The 27,999-nt window shown below is 35.4% G+C and overlaps 1 protein-coding gene across 3 annotated transcripts; it reads right to left on the bottom strand.

Annotated features, from left to right (window-relative positions):
* Nucleotides 1-259: 259 nt before the first annotated feature.
* On the bottom strand, nucleotides 260-23,015 carry srpx (sushi-repeat containing protein X-linked). Of its 3 annotated transcripts, none has more exons than XM_087266406.1 (10): nucleotides 22,907-23,015; nucleotides 12,721-13,029; nucleotides 12,460-12,651; nucleotides 10,520-10,696; nucleotides 9,106-9,232; nucleotides 8,790-8,911; nucleotides 6,119-6,298; nucleotides 5,434-5,567; nucleotides 3,023-3,144; nucleotides 260-708 (listed from the first exon to the last, which is right to left on the bottom strand). In XM_087266406.1, the coding sequence occupies exons 3-10, from the start codon at nucleotides 12,497-12,499 to the stop codon at nucleotides 531-533; spliced, it is 1,080 nt and encodes a 359-aa protein (XP_087122532.1). In that variant the 5' UTR covers nucleotides 12,500-12,651; nucleotides 12,721-13,029; nucleotides 22,907-23,015; the 3' UTR covers nucleotides 260-530. The 3 variants fall into 3 exon arrangements, with proteins under 3 accessions (XP_087122532.1, XP_087122531.1, NP_001014348.1); NM_001014326.2 differs by having other exon boundaries at nucleotides 263-708; nucleotides 12,982-13,029; nucleotides 22,907-22,986; XM_087266405.1 differs by lacking the exon at nucleotides 12,721-13,029.
* Between the last annotated feature and the right edge of the window lie 4,984 nt (nucleotides 23,016-27,999).

Raw genomic sequence — 27,999 nt, 5'->3', positions numbered from 1 at the left:
TATCATATATTGAGGCCAAGAAGCATTTATTATTTATTGTTGGTGTTTGTTTTGCCTAATGTTTTTGTCCAAACTGAAATTTTTACAATATGGACGAATAATCATGTGATAAAAGAGACTTTTAAAACATCATTCCACATGAAATAAACAAACCTGAATTCAAAAACTGACTATATTTATCAAACTCACCACATCTACTTTGAGCCTTTTATTTATCAAACACGCATAATAAAAAAATCCTGCTCCACACCCTCAAATATCAATTATCAAACAGGCCTTTATTACATTAATATTGCTTTGGTAGTAGACCGTCCACTCTGACATAAATAGAGACACCAGACAAATAAAATAGAGCATCATTAAAAAAGACAAACAACAGAGACTCACTCATGCATTCGGATGTAAAAATGTGTGTGTGTGTGTGTGTTTTCAATGTGTGCCAGGATATAGCAGCTCTTTCCAGACTCTCTTGTAGTTCGCTTAGCTTTATAGCCAGTACAGAAGGATGCGTGTAGTGTAAATGTCTACACCTAGCAGCTCTGTCCAGCCTCTTTCTGTAGCACGGCCTCTTCGGTGCGGAGGGGAATCGTGTCGATGGTGGTGAAGATCTCAGCTGCTGTGATGGGGAAAGTGTAGCGTTGCTTATCCACACCCTGTTTGTCCAGGAGCACCATGCTGAATGAGTTCTGGGACAACTGCAGTAGCAACCTGACATAAACAAAAACAAACAGGCAATCACTTTATAGTTAATACAAGGATAAATAGTATAATAGTCCTCAAAAAATGGTTTTGTATGTGGCTAGGTTTATATGTCATGGCTGTAATTTTAGTAGTTGGGGAGAAGAAATGGCAGTAACCTCATGGTTAAGTGCGGTTATGGGATCAGATTGATTTGCAGCTTGAGGTACTTTGACAATCCTATTTCAATATATCCCAATATACAGATGAAGTCAGAATAGTTAATAATTCTTATTAAAATAAAAAATAAAATAAAAATATAATTTTATAGTAAATTAATTAATCAATTAAAAATAATAATAAAAAATAAATAATAATTATAAATATATAAAAATTAAAAGTATTCTAATCAAGCACCAATTAACATTCCACAGTTTCGGACTTCCTAAGCTTCTTCAATATCTCAGTTTTTTACAAAGTTCAAAAACACCTCCCAGATATCACAAAATTCAGAGGACTTTTTCCTTATTATATATGTGAGCTTTTCAAGAGCCAAGCATGTTATAAGGTTTCTCAACCAAAGTCCAATGGAGGGGCGATTAACATTTTTCCAACATAAAGCAATACAGCGCCTTGCTTGTATTAAACATAAGTCAATCAATTTTCTTTCTTTAGTAGACAAAGCACAACTTCATACATATTCAGTATACATAATCCAGGGCATAAAGGAATTGGAATGGGAAAAAAAATTGTGAAATATATTGAGTCACCTCCACCCAAAATTTTTATACCTCCTCACACTCCCACACACAAAGAAAAATTGTACCTTATATCTTCATGCATTTAAAACACAGATCAGGGATATTAGGATTAGAATTTATTTAATCTTACAGGAGTTAATTTAAGTTCTCATTAACCAGTTATGTTGTAGCAATCTCAAACGGGAGGAAAATGTATTTTTTTGTGCATTCAAACAAATTATATTCCAGTCCTTTACTGGGATATCTATTTTTGTATCTTGGATCCATGCTAGTCTTTGATTTTCTGAGTTTTCTTTCTGATTTTCTCTTAATATGTTATATAATTGTGTAATTCTGGCTTTTATGGAACAGTCTTGTTCTGCAAGAGTTTCCTGAATTTTCTTTTTTAAATATTTTCCAAATTATGTTTAACAGAGCAAGGAAACTTTCACAGTTTCTCTAATAATATTTTGTCTTCTGAAGAAAGTCTTTGTTTTATTTAGGCAGCATTTTAAGGTCAAAATTATTAGCCCTTTTAAGCTTTTCCGATAGTCTACAGAACAAACTAATATCACACTCAAAGCAGCTTGATATGACTGCATATCATCACATGGGACACAAAGGCACTTGGCCTCGAGCCAACGCACGCTGCCCCATATATATATATAGTAAGTGATGTATATCAGAGCAGAGACATTTTCACAGTATTTTCTGTAATACTTTTTCTATTGCAGAAAGTCCTTTTTCTTTTAGTTTGGCTGTAATAAAAGCAGTTTTTAAATTAGAAAAACATTTTTAAGTTTAATATTATAAGCCTCTTTAGGAGTTTTTGTCTCAACGGCTGAAGAACTGTTGCATGATGACTTGCCTAATTACTGTAAGTTGCCTCATCATAAATATCATATAACAAATCCTATTAACAGAGGTTTTACAACTTTGATTGTTAATTTATAAATATAAAACAGAATAAAGCATAATATTTTCAAATACATTGAATAATTGTTAAATAAATGAAAACATTTAAGTGAATGTGAATTCTCCATAAAATAATATAAAAATATTTTAAAATTAGGGATGGCTGATATATTTAGATATGGATATTTTAGTTATGAAAGGAATCAGGCTTTTTAAAAAACACACTGCATGGATGAAAAAAATAAAACTGCTAAACATACAGGGCCGGTATATATGTACAAATACATTTGTTTGACTATATTTTACATTGATAATGGCGGGCTGTGATGTCAAGCAATTATAAACGATTATGTGAGTTCAAGAGGCTCAAGTGCGGTCAAAGATTCTGGCATTAAAATCTTTAATCATGTCATTCATACAGACACAACTAAACAGAATCGGGCGGCTCAGTAAATGTAGTGTGATAAAACTGATCACAGTTTTGAACTCACTGTATGTTCCGCACATTTTGCATTTGACACATACTAGAAAGTCCTGTGTTGAAACTGTGAATATGTACACCCTTAATGAATACTGTGTATGTTAACTACTGAAAGCTGTTGAAAAGATCTATATACAACACGGTTTTTAGGATGTTTGTGTAGAGCAATTGCTGTGATCAAGTGTGTGAAATGGAGTTGATGAAGCACCTGAGTTGTAGAGCGAGTCCTGGGGCGATGAGTCTGTGTCTGATGCGGCCGATCTGAGCAGGATAAACTCCAACCAGCTCAATCACTGTCACGTGCCTCAGGTCCAGACCACACTGCGCATGCTGAACAACACACAACACTACAGCTCACACACCAGATTTTAAAGGGTTAGGCTGATTTTTTTCATAGTATTCCCATAATATTTTTTTCTTCTAGAGATAGTCTTATTTGTTTTATTTCTGCTTGGATTTTTACCATTTTATGGTCAATATTATTAGCCCTCTTTAAGCTATATATATTTTTTAATTGTCTAGATAAAAACATCATAATACAATAACTTGCCTAACTTCCCTAATTAACCTAATTAAGCCTTTAAATCATACTGTCATTATTAGAAATGAGTTATTAAACTATTATGTTTAGAAATGTGTTGAAAAAATCTCATGTTAAACAGAAATTGAGGAATAAATATAATAATTCTGACTTCAACTGTATAGTTAAATCTTGCCATAAATTTTAATTCAAATAAAATCTAATTTGACAGTAAATATTAACCATGCATGATATATTATATGATATATATTAACTATTAAATGATTTAAAAAATATTAGTGTGTTAATGATTTAACAGCCCTTATATATAGGTATTTACAGGGGTGGATTTAAGCAATAATCGAGGTAAGTGGCCGCTTAGGGCCCCAGGAAATCTGAAGGCCCCCAATTAATATCTAGTAGTATAAATTTTAAACAATATATAATATATTGTATGGTGAGAGTCAAACAAATACAATTTTAGCATAATTAATTATTATCTAATAATTAATTATAATATAGTATTATTGTAATAATTTAATGTTATGTAATCATAATATCATTAAAAAATATTATAATTATTACATCTGTGCAAATGTGTCCACCACCTCCAATCATAGAGCAGTCCAGCATTCAAATTTATAAAAATAAAAATATAATATATAATATTTAATCACATTAATTACAGTGAGTTGCATTGATTCATTTTGCAGCTCTAGTGGATTGTAGTTTACTTCACTGAACTGTAAATGAAAATTTAAAAAAAGTAGAAAGGGGGCATTTTAGGACTGTTGGGCCCCATGGCTGGAATTCCTTAGAACCTACTAGAAATCACTAAATCTGCCCCTGGGTGTATATATACAGCTAAAGTCGGAATCATTCGCCCCCTTACATTTTTTTTTTCTCTTTTAAATATTATCCAAATGATGTTGGACAGAGCAAGGAAATTTTCACAGCATGTCTGATAATGTTTTTTTTTCTTTTGAAGAAAGTCTTATTTGTTTTATTTTGGCCAGAATAAAAGCAGTTTTAATTTTTTAAAAAACCTTTTAAGGTCAAAATTATTAGCCCCTTCAAGCTTTATATATTTTTTTTCGATAGTCTACAGAACAAACCATCGTTCTAAAATAACTTGCCTAAATAGCCTAACCTGGTTAGTTAACCTAATGAACCTAGTTAAGACTTTAAACGTCACTTTAATCTGTATAGAAGTGTCCTGAAAAATATCTAGTCAAATAATATTTACTGTCATCATGGCAAAGATAAAATAAATCCGTTATTAGAAATGAGTTATTAAAACTATTATGTTTAGAAATGTGTTGAAAAAAATCTTTTCTCCGTTATACAGAAATTGGGGGGAGGGGGGGTCGGGGGAAATAAACTGGGGGAGCTAATAATTCTAACTTTAACTGTATATATTTTTTATATAAATTGAAATGCTTTTGAAAGCAGTCTAGTCTGTTCACCAAGACTGCATTCACTGTTTTACTCTTTTTTTTCTTCTTTTTTTTCTTTCTTTTTTTTTTTTAAAGAGCAGAAAATGATTTTTACAATCCCAAACTTCTGAACAGTAGTGTAAATTACACTTAGGCCTTAACATACCTCTTTAACTACCAGATTCCTTAAATTATTTATCTGGTTGGGATGTTTGCTAACAATACACTGTCATCACTGCTTGATATTTGAAACTCCTTTTTATCCTCAAGCAAAGAATGAAAGAGAACTTTGCTCATGCTATATCAGTGTGTCTTTATTGTGAGGGTCATTGTAGAAGAAAGAAGCAGATATTGAGCATTTTTCTTAGCCAAAAACATAGATGGTGTAGTGCAAGTGAGTTCTTCTCAATAAGAGTTCAATCATTTTTTGCTTTGATGAGAAATTTGATCTATAAGTTTATCTGTTGATTGGAGAATTTTCAGAACAGCATTTTATGTTGTTGATAAGCCCTAAGCATACTGAGGTGCGTTATCAGTCACCTTTGATGATGTTTTGGCATAACTGTCTTTTTATATAGATATATATTGTGGCTTGTGTTGGTTTGCCTGTCTTTTGTAATATTGGACCTAGTCTGGATGAAAGAGAACGTGTTGCTCCTGTACCTGTAAATTAGTCATCTGGAACCTGTAGTAGTGATTGGCAGCCGAGGGGGCAGAGATTATCAAGAGACGGCGTTTCTCATAGAACTGGTCCAGTAATGCAGCTGCTGACCGCACTCCAACATTAATATTCATGGCTTTTAATAAAACAAAACATTAAGATGTTATTCGCCAGAGGGCAGGAGAGAAGATCATGAATTTTGCATGAATATGAGGCTTTATCTCGTATGAATAAGTGGATACTTCTGTTCTAAAAAGTTCTGTCATCATTTGTTCTTACATCCAATATTAAAGGGATTGTTCACCCAAAAATAAAAGTTCTGTAATCATTTACTCACTCTCAAGTGCTTCCTTTGTAAGTTTTTTTTTTCCTTATTGAACATTAAAGAATATGTTTTGAAGAATGTTGGAAACTGGTAGCTATTGATTTCTACAGTGGGGAGAAAATACTATGGAAGTCAATGGCTACCAGTTTCCAACATTTTGTGTTTGGAGCAAGCAAAGCTAGTTTAAAGAATGACACACTTTTCTCTTTTGGGTGAACTATCCCTTTAAATATTCTTCCAGAATAAGCATCATTCAGATTTAGAAATGCTATGCAATGTTACATATGAGGATGTATACTATACAGTGCAGGGCAAAGCTCTTGTTAGTTTATCTGTAGCTGTTTGTAAGGTGTTTTTCATACGAGTGCATGAAGTCTCCAGGCCGGACCACTCCATGTTAAACTGGCAGACTCTGGCAGCGCTGCCCTTCAGATCGTATCCTCCCAGACAGCGGAATTCACACGTGGCCCCGTAATTATCACCCGCACTGTCACACTTCATCCAGCCATTGTCAGGGACAGAGAGAGGGGTACAGCGACGCACTGCGACAAATACAAAACACACACTTATGACCTTACTCACCTTCATATTAAAAAGTGTGGATACTAAACAAACTACATTTTCAGTGATGTGATGTGGCATTAATGTAGCTGGTCTTCAATAGGGTTTTTTTTTTCCGAATGTGGTGTTCAGTTTACATGATACAATGCAATCTTTCTTAAATGACAAAATGGGTGTCAGAATGTAAGAATTAATTGTTTTGACATTTAAAGTGTGTTATACTGAACAACAGTAACACTTCTGGGAAACTGACAACATCTTTCCTCAGTCCTCCACTGACCAATAGGAGAACAGAGATTCACAATGACATCATGTTTGCTGTTACAGTTATAAAGTCATGTTTTTTTCAGGAAGCATTTTACAGCGTGATAGTGTTTCTTTTCCCTGACATGACAAAAATCTCATTATTCAACCGTGAATACTGTAAAAAATAATACTGTACAAAATAACGACTAGTTCAACCCAGAATAGCATGTTCATTTTTACAACTGGGAGCTGATTTTAGGTCAAATATTTTTTGTAAAAGTAATTAGTGAAGAAATTATTAAAGTAATACCCCACAGATATGGTATAAAGACATTTCAATAAAACAAATTATTTCGGTTATTACATAAATGCACCTCTTAATGTTTAAGGGCTCTATCTAGGCGCAAAGTCTAAAGCCTGGTTTATACTTTTGCATTGAGTGATTGGCATGACCCAAGGCACATGCAATGTGCAAAGTAGTGCATTTATACTTCTGCATGCTGTTGTGTTCCTTGGCAATAACACTTCCGAAATGCTAGCTGGCAGTCAGTGTTGCCAGATTAGACAGTTTCCCATCCAATTGGGCGGTTTTGAATTTGAATGTGCTGGAAAATTAGGGCGGTTCTGCAACGGCAAATGTTTTTTTCTGAACACTACTTTAATGTACAAGTGGGTCAAATTCGCTCATTTTGAGGTGGAAATCAGCGAACATGCAACAACTTTAATCATAAGGTTAACACAAAACAACAGTTTCCATCTAGATCTCCTTCACGGAACTCCACACTTTTGAACACTCATTCCATTTGCTCACGCAGCTCTTACCTCCGCCCACTCGTCAGTGCTACGAAGCCGACCAATCACAGAGCTTGCTCTATGTGTCGTTGCAACGTGTAGTTACATTTTTCGAGAGGTGTGGTTCGCCGACAGCCATGGCAAGCGCTATGCGACCACGCGAAGGCTGCGCCAGAGCATACGCGTGCGCTTGATGCAGAAGTATAAATCAGCCTTAAAGCGCATGGCGCAAAAGCATTAAGGGCGTGTACGAATCCACTTTTGCTATTATGGACCACAACACATGGTCTGCACATGCACATGGTCTGCTGAACCCAAGCTGAACACTTCACTAGCGAAAAAACTGTTAAACAGACTATCTGCAGCACAAGAATAAAGAACGAGCCTTCTCCATTTAGCCTCTTTACTTTCTTTTTCTCTCTTTTGTGGATAAGGAAACGGTGATCCATTAGCTTACATATTTAATTTCATTTGTTAAGCACAAAGATTTGTTTACAAACTATTTCTAAATTCAGTTCTAGTTTCCAGAAAAAGAATAAATGAACAATAATAACAAAGTGTGGTCAAAAAACTGACTTGTATCCAAACACATGTCCTATCTCCCATATGGTCCAAACAGTGACAGGTGGACAAACCTAAGCTTGTTTTTAAAAATATATATATAAATACGCATATAATAATAATAATAATAATAATAACATTAAACAATAAACTAAAAAAATTCCTCCATAGAAAAAGAAAGCATAAAGGCAGTGGTTTTTAAATTTATGTAAAGAATAATCATTTTGGTAATATTTTAATCCTTTAGTTTTTTTTTCATTTGTAAAGATATTTCTGTATCGCTGTACATCTTGTGTGTATTAAGCAATGTGTAAGTGTTTATAGCGCATAACTAACGTGCTCTGTGGTGGGTTTTAGAATTGCTTTTAGCTGGTCTATTGCTCAGTCTATTTTAGTTCCTCAAAGTAGCAACTCGCCAAAAATGCACCTTAACACACCTCGTTTTTTATACCAGCACACCCCACAAAGTGGCACAAATGGATTCACTATTTAAACATGCAAAAAAAGTGAAAATTAGGGTTGCGTTGATCTAAAAATAGCAACACATCGCGCAAACACATCTTGCGCCCTATTGCGCCAGGTGTATGATAATGCCTGTAATATAGTCAAACAAAAAAACATTATTTTAAATATAAACTATTATTTACAACATAAATTTTTTATATAAAAAAGCAGACAGCCTTGATGACTGTACTTTTAATACTTTCTTTCAAAAACATAAAAAATATCAACCAACAAGTGCTCAATTATTGTCTTAATTTTATGGACATCTTCTCTTAAAAACCTTTGGACCTAAAATCTCTCTTATTAGCCAAGTTTTATTGAAGCAATGATCTCCTTTTAACCAGGAATAACTTGTTAAAAAGGACTTACCTCTTACTCTGACATTAAATCTGCAGGTCGCCTTGTTCTCGGCACGGTCAAACACAGTGTATGATAATTTATGATTCCCTTCTGGGAAGTATGAGCCTGGAGGCTTTCCTTTCAGAATAACACTACAACAAAAAGAAGACATGTCTTTCTCAAATCAAGAATGTGAACTGTGATTTAAATATGGCATTAGCTTGGCTAATCTTGGCATTAGCTGTAAAACAGTATACATTTGCATCAAGAAATCTGACCTACATTTACTGTTGTTAAGACAGCATGACAGTGTTACTATCATAAATGGTTAGCATAAAACACTGACTCTGTTAGGATGCCATCTGCTGCATCTTTGCCCTCAGGTGTGTCCCATGTGACTTTGGCGGTGAGTTTCCCTGGTTCAGCGGTCTTCTCCTTTACATTAGGACACTTGATAACTGGAGGATCCACATCTGAGACAGAAAACACCTTTGGATGGTTTACCACCATGTCATAGCACTGAAACTGTAGAAAATCTTTGTGACATGCTCCCTGAAGCCCTGCCCACCGTTTGTATAAACCTCTCTGATGCACGCATTGAAGGCCTACCACATGGTTCACAGCTGCACCTTATCATTCTAATCATCAGTCCCTTTAAATAGTGTGGCTTCAGTGAAACAGTATGCGCCAGTCTTTCACTGCTCTGGACTCCTCATGTAGGGTTGTGGCTGCGTGTAAATGTGAGTTATGTTTTCTTGTAGTGTTTATTTATGAAGTATTGTTTATTGATTTATTTGTTTGATTTTTATGTATTTATGATTTAGAAACCAGTCTTATACCATGTGGTGAGTATGCACTGGCAATGGCAGTTAAAACTCAAAGAAATGGATCTTGCTTCAAGTGTTTTGACTGACACTCCACTGTGATACTCCCCCTGCGAGTCAGCATTACCTTTCTAATTTCTTAAAGAAATAGTTCTCATCAAAGTAGCAAGTGATTTTCTTTTATCATCCTATAGTTTCATTTGTTTTTTAGTATTACTGGACTTAGTGTGTTGATTGTTTAGTGCATCGGCTTAGTCCATCTGATACTCTCAACCGCAGCGTTCTTTTGTATAGACTCAAAATGATGCTGGCATTAGTGGAACTGGACTGGTATGGTTCAACTCATACTTATCTGACCTCTATTAATTTGTAGCATTAAATGAGAATGTATCATGTTTTTTTAATCAAAAGCTGGCTCAGTTCTAGGACTATTGCTTTTCATCCTCTATTCTCTACATTTGGTGAGAAATAATTTAGAAAAATGTACACAGATGATACTCAGCACTATATTTATTTAAGCCCCAGACAAAACAATTCAAGTATATTTGTGAAGTGCTTTTCACAATATTTGAGTTTCAAAGCAACTTTACAAATGGTGCATATTATTGCATTACAATCAAATTCTGAATGATTAAGGTTATTAGTTACCATCATTTTATTAGTTAGTAATAACTTTAGGTAATTAACTAGTAACTAACAGCTTTGAACAGTTTAAGTTTTTATATATAACATAGAGAACCTGCAGTTATATAATATATAGGTGATGTCTGTGTGTACATGCTTAAAAAATCAAATGACTTGAAATTTACGAAAAAAAAAACATCCAAATGAACTAAAAATGTCTGGTCATAATAAAACTTATAGCATGTATTTTGTTAAATCATCAGTCAAAAAATTGGGCGTAACTACACTTTTCCATCTTTAGCTTTGGCTTACCATTGCACACGCTGTTGCCGCCGCTCCATGTTCTGCTGCTTTGGCAGGTAGCACTGTGGTCTCCTGTGAGTGTGTATCCTGGTGAGCAGAAAAACTGGCAGCGCGAGTTGAAGTAGGAGCCGTCTGTACACTTGAAACCTCCATTAGCAGGCATGTTCAGTTTAGGACAGCGGACCTCTGTAAACAAAATGTTCTGCACTGGTCAAAACTGGTTTCCAATAGATACAAACTAAATTTATTCACGTGTCACACAGATCCTGATAGACATGAGGCTGGATAAGAGTCCAAGTTGACTTGAGATGTTTAAAGGTGAGGATTTAAACTGGAGATTTGAGTATTATTGATAAATTATTGATAAACAATTCTCAGAAATCAACACATTTATTAAAACTGACAAAGCAGTCAAACTTTCAGTATGTGGTTTAACAGATCAGTGGCTGCAATATAGCAATTAAAATAATCAATCTAATAAAAACTCATTTAAATTCTGAATTTCACTAATTATTAATATAAATTATGATAAAAATAGACTATAGATAAAATAATCTGCAATATACCAAAATGTATTTGGCAAGGATAAATTAAATAATTAAAAGTGAAAGTTTAGACAATAACAAAAAAATCTGTTTCACATAAATGTACTTATTTTGACCTTTCTATTTGACAAAAGAATCCTGATCAATGTATTGTTTTACATTAAATTATTAAGAAGCACTTTTTCAACACTGAAAATATCATTGACTACTAGCTTATTAGAATGATTGAAACAACATGATAGTAAGTTTTTGAACTGGAATAAAATACACCTTAAAGTTGAAGTCAGAATTATTAGCCCCCTGAATTATAAGCCTCTGTTTGTTTTTCTTCCCCAATTTAAAAGAGAGAACACATTTCCCATAGTTCATAGTTTTCATAGTTCATAGTTTTAATAACTGATTTCTAATAACGGATTTATTTTATCTTTGACATGATGCAGTAAATAATATTTGACTAAATGTTTTTCATGACACTTCTATACAGCTTAAAATGACATTTAAAGGGTTAACTAGGTTAATTAGGTTAACTAGGCAGGTTAGAGTAATTAGGCAAGTCATTGTATTACAGTGGTTTGTTTTGTAGACTATCGAAAAAAAATATGTAGCTTAAAGGGGCTAATAATTTTGACCTTAAAATGGCTTTAAAAAATTAAAAACTGCTTTTATTCTAAAACAAATAAGACTTTCTCCAGAAGAAAAAATATTATCAGACATACTGTGAAAATGTCCCTACTTTGTTAAACATAATTTGGGAAATATTTAAAAAAAGAAAAAAAAGTTAAAAGGGGGGCTAATAATTCTAATTTCAACTGTACATAAAACAGAACACTATAATATAATAAAATTAATATAATAAAATGTATAATATTTTTATATAATAAAATTATATATATATATATATATATATATATATATATATATATATATATATATATATATATATATATATATATATATATATATATATATATATATATATATATATAATTTTATTATATATTTTACTCTGGCATATAATGTGAGATGCATACTAAATATTTATTATTCTTAATTTCAAATTAGACATTTAAGCATATGAAACATCTTCATTACACCTTTAAATGGCAGTATATGCCAAGACTATGAACAATTTGTGGTTATTAAATTATTAATAAATTATTATATTTTACTTTTCTAATTTTAAGTAATTATTATAAACAACTTAAAATAATACAAACTAGGTGAGCAAAAGATTTGCTTTGCAAAGCATTACAAGTCTCATGAACCTCACACTTTTAAAAGGTAGTGTCCTTAAACAAAAAAGTAAATATCTAATCATTAATAAATGACTGATTAATGCATTCAAATGATCACAATTAATTATAGAACTGTCTATGCACTCATCCTCTATTATTAAAGTCTGACCTCTGCAGGCGTAGTTTCCTGACCACTGTTTGCTGGCCATACAGACGATCTCACTACTGCCATGCAGCTCGTAGCCCGTCTTACAGCGGATCTTACACCGTGCTCCCAGAACATTCTTATAACGCTCTCCACGTGGCGTCTGGCAGCCGACGTGACCATGTTTGACTTTCACCGGGGCGCACCACGGCACACCTAGAAAAAGCCATACGGCATCACACAAAGGCACAAATAGACTACCAAAACACACCTAAAAACACTTACCTTACCAAACTGCCGTCATCCAAACAGACATGCATGAAGAAAACGAGAAAAGACAAAGTAGCCCAGCCACAGAAGTAGAAAGAAAAAGGCCTGAAGCCTATAAGGAGGCAGTCAGAGATGTAGTGTTTATGCGTTCTGACAGCAGTGCTCATGTGTTCAGATGTGTTCTACTGAGAGAAGATGGGTTTCTGTTCTGTGTAATGGCTTTTTTGGGATCAATGCTTGATATTTAATGCAGTATGTCCTTGCGTGTGTTTTCACCTGTGTATCGCACATCTTCATCATCAGTGTAAGGCCAGTAACCAGAGCCTGCAAAACAGTATAGGACAGCACAAGCAAGAAAGAGTTGGCATAAGCGCAGAATTTCAGATTCAGCTCTACTACAGTCATTTGTTTTCTGTGTGACTGTATTATTTAGATTAGTGTTTCTCAACCACCAGGTCTGCATGTTTCATGTCTCCCTAACCAAACACACCTGAATCAGATCATCAGCTCATTAGCAGAGACTGAAAGACCTGTAATGGGCGTGACAGACAAAGGAGACATTGAAAACATGTAGTGTTGGTGGGCCTTCAGGATGTGGTTGAGAAACACTGACTCAGAACAAAGCAAACCACAGGATTTTTTGTTGTTGTATCTTTTATCTTCAGCTTACTAGCCGTGGAAGCCTCTGAACAACAAAAGGTAATTATTGTGTACAATGGTCTAAAACAGGGGTCACCAATCTTGGTCCTGGAGGGCCGGTGTCCTTGCAGGGTTTAGCTCCAACTTGCCTCAACACACCTGCCTGGATGTTTCAAGTATACCAAGTAAGAGCTTCATTAGCTTGTTCAGGTGTGTTTGATTAGGGTTGGAGCAAAAATCTGCAGGACACCGGCCCTCCAGGAACAAGTTTGGTGACCACTGGTCTAAAATGTGGGGTCAGAAAGATTTTGTTGATTCTATAAAAGTGCGTGTGTGTGTATATGTGTGTGTGTGTGTGTGTGTGTGTGTGTGTGTATACACACACTTTTGATTCTGTAAGAAATTATAACAATAAAGGCATTATAATAAATGAAAGATTTCTATTTCAAATAAATTACTTTTTATTAAATAATCAAGCAAATAAAATATGTCATGGTTTCCATCAGTATAAATATACCTATATATAAATTATTAATTGTTTCTTAGTTGGGCACCAAATTATATTTGATCCTGGTAGACACTTATGATTTCTGTTTGGTTCCCATTTGGTTGTTTTTGGTAACCAAATAAGGAAATTCTTGGATTTTTATTTATTTATTTTTTGCAAGGGTAACTACAGAGAGAATGCTTCAAGAAAGTTCAAATAATCTAAAGGGAACATTCTATTTACATAAAGAAAATGTCCTGGCCAGCCAACAGAGAATGTTTTGGAAGCCAAAAATTGTTAGCTGGAATCAAATGACCCTTTCAAAATGAAAATCAAGCTGTTTTGGTTATTAAACCATGGCCACCACAAATGAACCATGTCTTTACTCCAGAAAGCATAGTTTAAGCTAATCATTTGTAGTGAAACTGTGGTTAAATTAATTATTATTTGACAAAAGAAAAGGTTTACTAAACTTTTACTATAATGGAACCATGTTGACTCAAGCAATGACTGCAGGTGGATAGATGAATAAATTACATTTTCAAATAAAAAAAGAACTGTTTTACAATACTACTGTTTTTTTCTTTTCTTTCAGTAATATTAAGCAAGGGTGACACGGTGGCTCAGTGGTTAGCACTGTCGGCTCACAGCAAGAAGATTTCCCCAACAAGTCCAAAGACATGCAGAATAAGTTAAAGTGGTCGTAGTGTTAGTGAATGAGTGTTTCCCAGTGATAGGTTGCAGCTGGAAGGGCATCCGCTGTGTAAAACATATGCTGGATAAGTTGGTGGTTCATTCTGCTGTGGCACTGATGAATAAAGGGACTAAGCTGAAGGAAAATGAATTAAGGAATATTGAGGATTGCTAACTTATGTTTATTTAATTTCTTACAGATCCCAAACGAATGGTAGTGTATATATGTAACCTGCCTACAATTACATCTTTATTTTTTACGGTGAGGTGAAAACAGGCTTACACAGCAAGCAGCTGACGGGTTTGTTGTATTTATTGACATGACCTAAAATGCAACAATGACCCCTGCCGGTAAAGAAATGAATTACAGTGAGTCATGAGGCGGGCAGTGAAAATGGCAGCCACATAAAATAAATAACATTTAAACGCTATATTAGGTTAACATGCTCTTCAGGAAATAGAACTAGATGGAATGGACTGGCATGGCTTTATTCAATGGTAGTTTCTTATTTTGTTGTTGCTTATTTTATTCTGAATGTCATGACAGACGCTCCTTTACAAGTCAACGTGTAATTTCATCTTCCATCATCAACCATGCCATAGGAAAAACATTACTGTTCTCCAACAGAAACAGGGTTTCAGTTCTCTATTCCATCTAATTTGGTGACTTATACTTACTGTACTTTAAAAGCAAGTCATCCATACTCCAAAGAAAATTAAAACAAGACCTGCTTCAAAAAGTCATGGAAAACTCCATCACTAACAAATCACACTCTGTGGGATCAAAAAAAAGGAAACCTGCATTCAGTGCATATAAATTGATGCTGATTTGCTATTTTATTTCCTTCTAGTTCTGTTTTTTTCCCTCTAGTGTGTGTGTAAAGTGTGTGGATGGCAGATCACACAGCAAGTTAGATCAAAGCTCCCTCTGATGCAAGAACAAGAACTCAAGCTCGAGCAGCACACACTCACATACAGAGAGAGAGAGAGAGAGAGAGAGAGAGAGAGAGAGAGAGAGAGAGAGAGAGAGAGAGAAAGAGAGAGAGAGCCAATGCAGAGCTAGAAGCAAATCATGACAGCACCACAGTTTCCAACTTCTATCATGGAAAACACTCCACAGGGATTGTGTGTGTGTGTGTGTGTGTGTGTGTGTGTGTGTGTGTTTGTGTGTGTGTGTGTGTGTGTGTGTGTGTGTGTGTGTGTGTGTGTGTGTGTGTGTGTGTGTGTGTGTGTGTGTGTGTGTATGTTTGCTCCATTTGGCAGATGAGTTTTCCTGTTACATTTTGTTAAGCTCAGCAGAACGTTGTGTAACTCAGAGTAGGCTACTCACTGACTTGGCTGAGTTGAGCTCTCTCTCTCTCTCTCTCTCTCTCTCTCTCTCTCTCTCTCTCTCACACACACACACACACGCATGGACAAATATATACTTTAAATGAAGGGAGTTTCCATTTACAGAAAACATTATGTCAACTAAACCCTGGTTTTTGAAGTAGCCTTCTTTCTGTTTTATCCCAGTTCCGGTTTTTACAGCAGATTTCACAAGTTCAGCAATGTTTAACTTAAAATCTGCTCACTCTTTAATGGACGTTCTGCAGTCATTAGTCATTAGTGAACAAGATCCCTCAGGCTCCCCATGTTCAGTCAGTGTCTGCTATAGTTTCAACCTCGCTGATTCATAGAGGTTAGTTTACCTTATTCTACAGTGTAGTCTACAGTGTAGTCGATGAAGTACAGACAATATTGTTTATATGTCCATCTATCACACAATTAGCAAAGAAACATCCAGAATACATTAGCATCAGCATGTTACCATTAAAAACTCTGTAATGTTCTAGAAACTTTTTGGATGACTTAAGTAGCCTGTGCAACCACTTCTGTAAATTTCCATTGGCAATGTCCTGATGACCCCCAAAGCATTTTAAAATGATAGTTCACTCGAAAATGAAGATTACCAAATCATTTACTCTACATTGTGTGGTTTTAATCCTTTATGATTTATTTATGTTGAACACAAAAGAAGTCACTTTGAAGAATGCCGGTTGCTTACTTCCACTGAAGGAAAAAACAAATATGGAAGTCAATGGTTACAGGTTTCAGCTTTCTTCCAAACATGTGTTGAACAGAAAAAAAAACAACTCAAATAAGTTTTAAACAAGTGAAGTGTGATTAAATGATGACAGAATTTTCATTTTTGTGTGAACTGTGCCTTTAAGTACTGTGAAAAAATCAAGAAAAAGACAGCAACAATAGTATATGGTTTTCAAACAGGGCACTATGATATCTTTTGTAAGCTGTTTAGACAGAACTGTGTGTAGGTACAGTATAGTGTCCTCAGTCATATTGGGGTGATATAAAGACAATAAGTCTCTTATTTTACATTTCCTGACATTAAAATACGATCCAAATCCCTCCCATTTTTAGGCCCACCGCAACGTGATGTAGTAAAATGCGGTTTCCTCACCACTGAATTGTTTGACAGCCGTGCATTTACTTGTCTACGTAGTAACTCGTATACAACAAGACAGGACGTGTGCAAAGCAACTGGGATTAAATGATCTGTTCAGCTCTCTGTGATCATCAGTCATCATCAAATGAGATCAAGAATAATAAGTTACTACTACTAATAAATTACTAATATTAATGAATTACAGCGATTTTTACAGTCTTTACAGCCGTGTGTCAGTACAATTATAAAAGAAGACGCTTTAATCTCGGTTTGTGGACATTAAATCAGGTTTATTTTGTACATTAACATACCAGATATACATACAGCATTGGATATTAACATGTATCTTGTCACATTTGCCGTGCAAAGACAGTGTAAAGTTAAATAAATAAATATTTTTATTTACATAATTTGAGTTCCAAAACTGCACAGATGTTAAAATATATAATAATGATATAATAATGAAATAATGACTGAAATGAGAAACCCTAAACTGTTCACAGTGTACAGTCTCGATCGCCATATTTGTGAAATTCAGTACATGGCGATAATGCTTCTAAGCAATTAATCGTCATTAAAAAAAAGAATAAGACTGATCCATCGTTAACGGTAAAGTCTAGATCAGATACGCGGCCAGCCGGAAGTGCAATATGCACATTAATATAGCAGCTTTTTTCATGACACTGTATAACAATAATTAATATTTTTACAGTACTGTAATCGTTGGCGTGACGTTAATAAAATACAATAAATGGGAAATTTAATAAATTATATCAATAATTCTTGTTAACTTCCAGCCGCAACCATATCCAATCTAGCAACAGTCATTAACCGTATATGGTTTGCCTAGATCAGAGGTTCTCAAACTTTTCAGCCGAGGACCCCAAAAATAAAAACTCCAGTGACTTGCGACCCCCACTATGCTCGGAGGTGGTTTATAAGAACGTGTGTGCTAGACTGTGTGTGTGCCTGAAACATGTGTGGGTCTGCGGGTCTGCAGCTGGATACATCTCGGTGGTGGGCAGGAAGAACCAGCATTAAAGGCACAGGCGCATTCTGAAAAGTATAATAAATAATGTGATGGGTGTTTTGAGATGAAACTTTTCACACATTCTGGAGACACAAAACACTTATCTTAAATCTTGAAAAAGGGGTAAAATAGGTGGCCTTTAAGACAATAAATATTATTTAATTTATAAAAAAATACAAATACAAAAATAAATATTTTAATAGTCATTTAATATGTAACATGAAAATTTTAAATAAATTGAACAAAATGCCTAAAATCCACGAATCACCCACTTTCAAATAATTCTAAAGACTGTCCAAGCATTTAGACGTAAGACCTAAACACTGTAAATGCTTTCAAATCTTGTTTCAAACTGCCCAAATATTCAAACCACACACCCTAAATTGCCTTTAGGCTTTTTGATCTCCTTTTTTATTCACATTTCAGACAAGACTGTCAAAACAACTTTCCTTTCCTAAGAATCAAATGTCTCCTAATAACAATAAGCAACAACAACAGTGTCAGATTCTCAAATGATGTTTTTTTTTCTCTCCGATATGAAATATTCAAGAGCTCTGTAAATCACTGCGAGCTATTGATTCACATTAGACAAAACGATTAGCTCAGACTGTCTCATTAACTTCAGTTTGAACGTTTTTACAACTGCATAAACACACCGCCGTTCAATAATACTAGTTTAAGCCAGGACAGTGTTATATGGAGATTCTGTGTATGTAATCTTGTTCATGTTTTAGCCAGCACGAGTCTGTGTTTATGGTCCCAAGATCATAAAAAATACACAAACACAAACAGCCACCCAGTCTTTGTGAATAAACAACGTACAGCATTTCAGTTAATTCCTCTACATGCATCATTTCTTTTACCGCCGTTTACTTTACAAACTTGTGAGTCTGATGGTCTGTTGTACTTGTAAATTGAACCTCTTGTGCTTTTGCAAACTCAAGTCTGGACCACAACCACAACCTAAAAGCCACTGACATGAGCCACAACCTCACACAGTCAACACTTTACTCAATTTCCAGTCGTGATCTCACTCAAACAGTGCTTGAAATAGAGATGATCGTAATTTAGAGCAATTAGTTCTACAACCACAACACATGCATATCCTCAGCTTCTTGAATTGTGTTTCTAGCAGGAAAATCCCATGTCTAAGCGAGTCCGAGCAAGACTGTGCTTTTTTTAATTAATGCTCTAAACAAAAAAAAAAACCTTGGACCAGGAAACTATGAAGGATTGAAGGGATGATGGTGCGTGAGGTGAATATATAAGCAAGTTTGAGCCATTTCTGCAGCAATATACAAACAATATTTCTGTCATGACAACTCTTGGAGAGATTTAGTATGGTGATGAATATGCATATGGAAATGATTTCGTTTTTGGTCTTGGTGGTATAAATCTGCTGCACTGCTGCTGCTTTGATTATTAGTATGCAATGTTGAGTTTACATTATAATTCATCATTTGCATGTGTTTTTAAGGCGCATGGAGCTAATAATATGACAAAACAATCTGAGTTTGAATTGTGTTAATTTGAATTATTGGCGAGTGTAATTTAATAAATCTGAATTTTTATATGCCAATGAAATTTCTAAATTCAAATTTCATTGTCTACTCTTCCCTGTTGATGACCCCTGACCTAAATTCTGCTGAATCTGAATTTCACATTTTCTGGTTTTGAATTTTAGATTATTGAATTTGATGTTCTGAATTTTTTTATCTTGAAAATTTGAAACTATATTTTTAAAAACTGCATATCTGCAGTCTATGAATTCAGAAAACAAAAAAATCTGCACTTTGAAAATACATCTATACAAATTTAGTCTTACATTTCAAATGTTCAATAATCAAGTTATAAAATTCAAATTCAAATTAAGAAATTGAAATTCAAAAAATGTTTAATGACATATACATTTATTTATTAAATTTTATTATTTATCAGATTTATTAAATTACAATAGTTAATCTTGATCTTGATTTTAAGCAAAAAAAAAAATAAATAAATAAATAAAAAATAAATAAATCATGATTCTCATTTTGGCCAGAATCCTGCAGCCCTACTGCCAGTATATTTCCAAACATGCTGTCTGAGAATTAATCACACTGCTGCTGTAAACCTATACTTGACTCCCCGTATAGCAGATCTATACATAGGTGGAGCTGGGGTGGAGGAAGGTCTCTGAAAAAGCGCATATGATTGCAAATGAAAATGACAATGAGGTATACAAGTGTTGAGGAGCAATCTTATAGGCTGCTGACATGACAGCAACTAACCTTGTAGTTGAAAGCAGATTGCATAGGACTTATCAATCTTGTACTGCATAGGACTTGTATGGCCACAGCCATATCACCCTACAGCTCAAGAGTGGTTACTCACTGAAGCTACGCAGGGCTGAGCTTGCTCAATACCTAGAAGGGAGACCACATGGGGAAACTCGGTTGCTGTTGGTTAGTGTTTGTTAGTGAGGCCAGCAGGGGGCACTCAACCCTCTGTCTGTATGAGTCCTAATGCCCCAGTGAAGGGGACACCATATTGTCAGTGAGCACCGTCATTCGGATGAGACGTTAAATCAAGGTCCTGACTCTCTGTGTTCATTAAAAATCCCATGGCACTTCTCATAAAGAGTAAGGGTGTCACCCCGGTGTCCTGGCCAAATTCCCTTACCCATTATGGGCTCCCAATCATCCCCATCCACCAAACTGGCTCTATCACTGTCTCTCCACTCCACCTATAGCTGTGGCTGTGCCCTGTGGCTGCTGTCACATCATCCAAGTGAATGCTGCACACTGGTGGTAGTGTGGAGAGACCTCCCTCTCATGATTGTGAAGTGCTTTGGGTGTATGGCCATACATGATAAATGCGCTATATAAATACACGTTACTTACTTACTAATCAGTCTGCATTCCCAATAGCGTTTCATAACAGAACTTTGTGTTACTTTGTACACTATACTCTCTCTAGAAGCAAAATGTACATTTAATTTTACTAATAAACAATAAAAATCAGCAAATTAGCTCAGTATTAACAATGATTCAAGCATACATCTTAAAAAGGAAATGCTACGTTTCGCTCACACATTTATTTTATTAATTTTGTTCAACCATTTTGTTTTGGGTGCCTGAAAAATAGCTTTTAACACAAGGTGTAGAAAATTAGATTTTATTTCTTTAGGTGAATTTAAATGTTCAGTCTATAGCCCTGTGCGAATAACTGATTACGAATTAAGGACAGGCTAAAGACCACATTTGCACTGCTTCAAAGTAACATCACCAACTACTGGCCTGACATAAATAATGCAGCATTTTTAGCTGATTTTGCTAATCTGTGTGAATGAAGATGATTTTAATTATGTTCTTATCTGTACACAAAGGTTTATAAAATGCAAAGGAAAAACAATCTACACTGTTGTCATGAAACATAGCATTAGTCTTGTCATGGAAAAAGTGAGCACACCCTCTCTTTGGACATAAAACAGTTATTTGTTAGTTTTCAGATCTCTAATTATAGCATGATGAAAATTAAAGTTAATTTTGACAGAGTTAAAGAACCCCCTTAAGAGCTAGTTATGAGGCAGCGTGCTATAGCCTGAGGGACACTGACTAGCACAACACCAGAATATTAATTCACAGCTTGTCATGATTTATTACTAGCTTGTGCATGTTTTGCATGTAGAATTTCTTATGTAAATCCAGAGTCATTGCATCACATTCTATGATTACTATTTTTTTATTATGTTGAGTTAAGCTATTTATTTTTAAATAAATATATATATTTTAAAACTTCAGATTTGATTTTTTTTACTCCAAATGACGTACTAAAGACTAAACACTGGCCTTATACAGTCCTTTATTGACTATAATTTGTGTTATTATTACATACAAACATTTTATTGTAGTAATCTTAGAGGATAATTAATTGTTTACAGTTATTTATTATTAAAAATGAAAATTGTATAAATGAGAGGATAATAAACTGTTTGTTTAAAAAAAACATGCAATATTAAAAATGGTTTCTTAAAAAATATTTTTTTACAAAAAGTAAAAAAAAAATCTAAATTATGAGAAATTATAAATATGACTGTGTAAGCAACTAAGGAAATAATAATAATAAAAAAATCTATTTAATGAATAGTCCAAAAAGAGATATTGGGACTTAAAGCTACATTTCACCTCCAAAAAAATATTTCCTCATCATTTACTCACACTAAAGTGATTCTAAACTTTTATGAGTTTCCTTCTTCTGTTGAGCACAAAAGAAGATCTTTTGAAGTGTGTTGGAAAACAGCAGCCATTAACATCCATACACTGTAGGAACAAAACATACTCTGGAAGTCAATGACTGCTGCTTTCAAACATTTTTCAAAATATCTTCCTTTGTGTTCAACAGAAGAAACAAGGCTCCAGTAAAAGTGTGCTGACTCTGCAAACACACTAGCAGTGCTGAACATTTACAGAAAACTTAACATTATTTATCTGCCACTATAATCACTGATACTTTGAAGACGAATCATTCTAGAGATGCATCAAAATGACCAGTATCCTATACTGAGCAAATCGATCGGGTCCTCAGTGTCCTACTGGTGACAAACCATCAGTGAGTTTTCATATGAAAGACTTCAGTGTCTTTTCACTGGATTTAGGGAACTTCTCCCCTTCTTTCCTTCTTTCCCCCCAAACAGCCCCAAAACCGTCCACGTAAACACTTCGAGCTCTGCTGAAATATATACCGTGCCTCACACAACACAGCCAGCAAAACAAGGGTAAACACTTCAATGCACAAATACTTAATTATCTCTGTTTTGTGTACAACTTTGTATTAGTTTATAAAATTATCCTCAACTTTTTTGGCTGATCAAAACTCACAACGCGAAGCTCAATCTCAATATGGTCCGTTTGGATGGACCTCTTACCGTCATACGCGAAGCTCCCGGACAGCTGAATTCCCACTATCATGTACACACACATCCAGGTGTCCATCTTTAGGAAGTCCAGGAGCTGCTGGAAGACCTCGGGTAACTCACTTGCATTCCTACAACAGAAGCAAAGCAATGCCTTATCCCGATCCCGCCTCCTCTCCAGAAATACGAGAACTTTTCATTCAGCGCGAGCGCCCGCACTGAGCGGTGTGTGGAATGCTGGAAATACGGGTGGCATTATTAGAGTCTAATAAAAGCGTTATAATGACTTCTTTGGCTATTTTTTAAATTATTTATTATTTATAAAAATAAATAACAAAACGTTAAAATATGAATAGATAGATAGATGAATTTTGGTCCATTCCTCCAGACAGAATTGGTGTAACTGAGTCAGATTTGTTGGCTGTCTTGCTCGCACAAGCATTTTCTACTCTGCCCACAAATTTTCTATAGGATTGAGATCAAGGCTTTGTGATGGCCACTCCAAAACTCTATTTACTCTGTTGTCCTTAAAGCACATTTGAAATAATTTGGCAGTATGCTTGGGGTCATGGTCCGTTTGGAAGACCCAATTGTGGTTTTGATTTCCGGGCTGATATCTGGAGATGATGCTTCAGTATTTCTACATGATGTTCTTTCTTTCTGATGCCGTGTGTGCTGTGAAGTGGACCAGTCCCTCCTGCAGCAAAACAGCCCCCCTTGACACCATCGTCTGAACTTTTTCAGAGGCATAATAATCTTATTGTATGTAAAACTTGACTTTCAAGAAAAGTTCTAACAATTTCTCAAAACATGTCTTTCTCATTATTCTGCTATTAAGCATAACAGAAACAAATTTGACAATCATAACTTACCTAAAAGAGAAAAAGATTAGTCACATTAACATCTGACTTTATAAAAAAGGTTTCAACTGTAGATAGATAGATAGATAGATAGATAGATAGATAGATAGATAGATAGATAGATAGATAGATAGATAGATAGATAGAAAGTTTGAAATCATATAACAATAATAAAACAATTGTTCATCAGTCGGGCTACTTGAGCAAGCGAACATTTTATTTTTAAGTTCTTCACTAGAGCAATCACACACTGGTTCTCATTTTCTCTTTTCTTCATCAAAACCTCTTGAGAGCAAAATCTCATTAACTGCACAGTCAAACCATGGTATGTAGGTGCGTGACTGCCTGTGTTCTTGCACTTTTAATTTGCAGTTATCATTTACAGTACATTCTGGTATGCTCTAATCACAGAGCAGCTCTCGGAAAAGGAATGTCAATAGAGAAGTAACATGAACAATTTGACTAGAGTTGTGTGATTTATTTCACTTAGTGTACATGGAAATACATTCTTTTTACACTAACATATACATATTGTGGATATAAACACAATGATGATATTTAATAATATAGAATCATTTTAGTCAAGGCACTTAATATTCAAGAACCATCTTATAGAATGAGAAGCAACCAGATCTTCTTATAGATTTTCTGCAAGGTTTTAAATACCACAGTACAGATAAATGGAGGTGTTTTTCCCAAATGAAAGATTTAGAAATGCCTGAAGTGGGTAAATAATCCCAGTCTTACTTCATGCACAAACTTTCATCTGTAGTTTCTTTAACAGCTATACATCGCCCCTAAACACTAGTTATAGGCGGCATGAAAGAGTTTGGCTTGTTTTTAAAATGCTGTAGAACAAACGATTTTGTAAGCACCTCCATTGGACGACTCATTCTCGAACTGATATGACAAATCCAACACAATTGGTACTATTTACTGAAGTGCTAAGCAAACCTAAAAAGCTGAAATCAGATATAGTAAGGGCATTTCCTGTTTAACACATACTGTAAGCTGTAGACCAATCACTGCCAACTGACCAATCAGAGCAGAGAAGGATTGTAGGCAGGAAGGGTTTTAGTGTTTAGTGAGGGTATTTGAACTGCTTCAGAATAACCCGAATCCACTGTTCAGAAACAAAACTAGGAGCATTGCAATTTATCAAGGGTATCAGCATTTCTAAAGTCTATCCATACTTAATGGTTCACATTTTGATAAACTAATTTTTAGGGTAGGGACACCAAACTGACAACAAACAACTAGCTCTGAGGAAAGCAGACTGTTGCTTGCGTGACTTCGCATTGCCTTAAAGCGGACTTTTTGTGCAAAAATCTCTTTTATAAGGGGTTTAAACAAACTTGTGTGGCAAAAGTGTGTCGATATAGCCAGCCTCTAATGGTAAAAACTAATGAGTATTTTTTATAATCACTTTATAAAAGGAGTGTGCAAAAACACTTTGATTGAGACACTCCCTTTGTACGTGTCATTAGAGGGGGAAACTCCCACCCATTAGTGACAATCTCTCCCTCATTAGCACAGACAGCCCTGAGTGTGAAGCAGCCGTCTGCCATTAGAGTTTTCAAACCAAACCTGTCATATATTCAGTGCTTCCGGAAAGTATTCAGCGCTTCACTTTTTCCACATTATTTATATGTTACAGCCTTATTCAAAAATGGATTAAATTAATTTATTTCCTTAGAATTCTACACACAAAATCCCATAATGACAATGTGAAAAAATGACTTTTTGAAATAGTTGCACATTTATTAAAAATAAAAACCTGAAAAATCACATGTACAGAAGTGTTCACAGCCTTTGCTCATTACTTTGTTGATGCACCTCTGGCAGCAATTACAACCTCAAGTCTTTGATGCCACAAGCCTGGCAGACCAGTCTTTGGGAATTTTTGCCTATTCTTCTTTGCAGTACCTCTCAAGCTCTATCAGCTTGGATGGGAAGCAACGGTGTACAGCCATTTCCACATTTCTTCAGAGATGTTCAGTAGGATTTAGGTCTGGGCTCTGGCTGGACCAGTCAAGGACATTCACAGAGTTGTTGTCAAGCCACTCCATTGATATTTTGGAGTCATTGTCCTGCTGAAAGATGAAACATCGCTCCAGTGTGAGGTCAAGAGCACACTGAAGCAGGTTTTCATTCAGGATGTCTTTACATTTCTGCATTAATCTTCCCCTCTATCCTGACTAGTCTTCCAGTTCCTGCTGCTGAAAAACATCATGCACAGCATAATGCTGCCACCACCATGCTTCACTGTAGGGATGGTATTAGCCTGGTGATGAGTGCTGCTTGGTTTTCTTCAGATGAGTTCAATTTAAGTATCATCAGACCAGAGAATTTTGTTTCTTATGGTCTGAGAGTCCTTCGGGTGCCTTTTGGCAAATTCCAGGCTGGGAGTGGCTTCCATCTGGTCACTCTACCATACAGGCCTTATTGGTGGACTGCTGCACAGTTGGTTGTCCTTCTGTAAGGTTTTCCTCTCTTCACAGAAGAATGCTGGAGCTCAGACAGAATGACTATCGGGTTATTGATCACCTCCCTGACTAAGGCCGTACTCACACTAGGTACAGTTGCCTCGAACCGGGCCAAAGCACGCTTGTCCCCCCTTCCGTCTCCCCCGACGTCCTGCGCTCACACCATATCGGGCCTCGGCACGCTTACGTCATCGCTGCTGCTCTCTTCAGTGAGAAGCGCTCTCTATGGCAAGCCTTTTTAGCATTTAAATCTTTGTTCTGACTCCATAAATATATTTAGAGATATCTCTAATTATATTTTGACTTGTCATATTTATAATTCCACTACTCAGAATGACAATTAGAGATATCTGCAATTACAATTGTACTAGTACGAAATCAGATTGGAGATATCTGCAAATATATTATGACTAGTCATATTCCTCCATTGACTTCCATTGAAAAATATTTGCAGATATCTCTAAATGAATTTCGACTAGTCACAATTGTAAGTAGAGATATCTCCAAATGAATTTTGACTAGTAACAATTGTAATTAGAGATATCTCTAACTGAGTTTTTACTAGTCATAATACATTTAGAGATATCTTTAATTCATCATATTTAGAGATATTTACAAATATTTTTGAAGATATCTCTAATTAATTTACTAATAGTCGAATTACAGTTGTAGATATCTTGAATTGGATTTTTGACTAGTCAAAATTCATTTGGAGATATATCTAATTACAATTGTGACTAGTCAAAACTTATTTAGAAATATCTGCAAATATTTTTCAATGGAAGTCAATGGAGGAATATGACTAGTCAGTCATAATATATTTGCAGATATCTCCAATCTGACTAGTCGAATTATAATTATGACAAGTCAAAATATAATTAGAGATATCTCTAAATAATTTATGGATAGTCAGAACAAGATTTAATTGCTAAAACGGCTTGCCATACGCTCTCACCCAGTAGCACAGTGGAGATTTCTCTAGTTATATTTTTCAGTCGTTTGTTATGCATTGACATGCAGTCAAATATTTTGCCAAACAGTCCTTAGGGATGCGGTGACACGCAGTCAGATATTTTACCAGACAGATACGCCACTTTTGGCGCTCATAAACAATCATAAAGCCCTCGTGCTGCAGGAATGAGGAGGTCTACTGAAGGCGCGCAGCTGACGTGCAGTGAGGGGTTTGCATCTTTAATAAACTACGGCAGTTTGCGTTCACTGAACAGTAAGAATGATTAATAAATCCATATGAAACAACCCCTTAAAAGTCACGTATCGCTTTCAGTTTCGGGCTTTGGCGCGTTTTGCACTCACACAAACGTACCGCGCCAAAGCCCAAGTGATCGCGCTCAGGCACACCTCTTCCAACCGGGCCAGGGCCGGCCAAGTGAACCGTGCTTGAGCCCGATTCAGCGCACTCACACTTCTCAAATGATCCGGGAAACGGGCCTGGGCACGATATGGATGGCATAGTGTGAGTAGGCCCTAAGGTCCTTCTCTCCTGATCACTTGGCTTAGGGCCTACTCACACTAGCCAGCTCTAGAAAGATTCCTGGTGGTTCCAAACATCTTCCACTTCGACTTACGGATGATGGAGGCCACTGTGGTCTTTGTAACTTTCAGAGCAGCAGAGATTTTTCTGTAACTTTCCCCAGCATTGTGCCTCCAGACAATCCTGTAGCAATTTCCAGGGTATTGTGTGTAGAGTTTTGAGGAAATAAAGAAATGTTTAATCCATTTTGGAATAATGCTGTAACAT

The sequence above is a fragment of the Danio rerio genome, chromosome 9, assembly GCF_052040795.2.
Source record: "Danio rerio strain M-AB ecotype USA chromosome 9, GRCz13ab, whole genome shotgun sequence".
Taxonomy (NCBI): domain Eukaryota; kingdom Metazoa; phylum Chordata; class Actinopteri; order Cypriniformes; family Danionidae; genus Danio; species Danio rerio.
The sequence above is the reverse complement of the archived record's forward strand: the minus strand, read 5'-3'. Positions and strand labels throughout refer to the sequence as shown.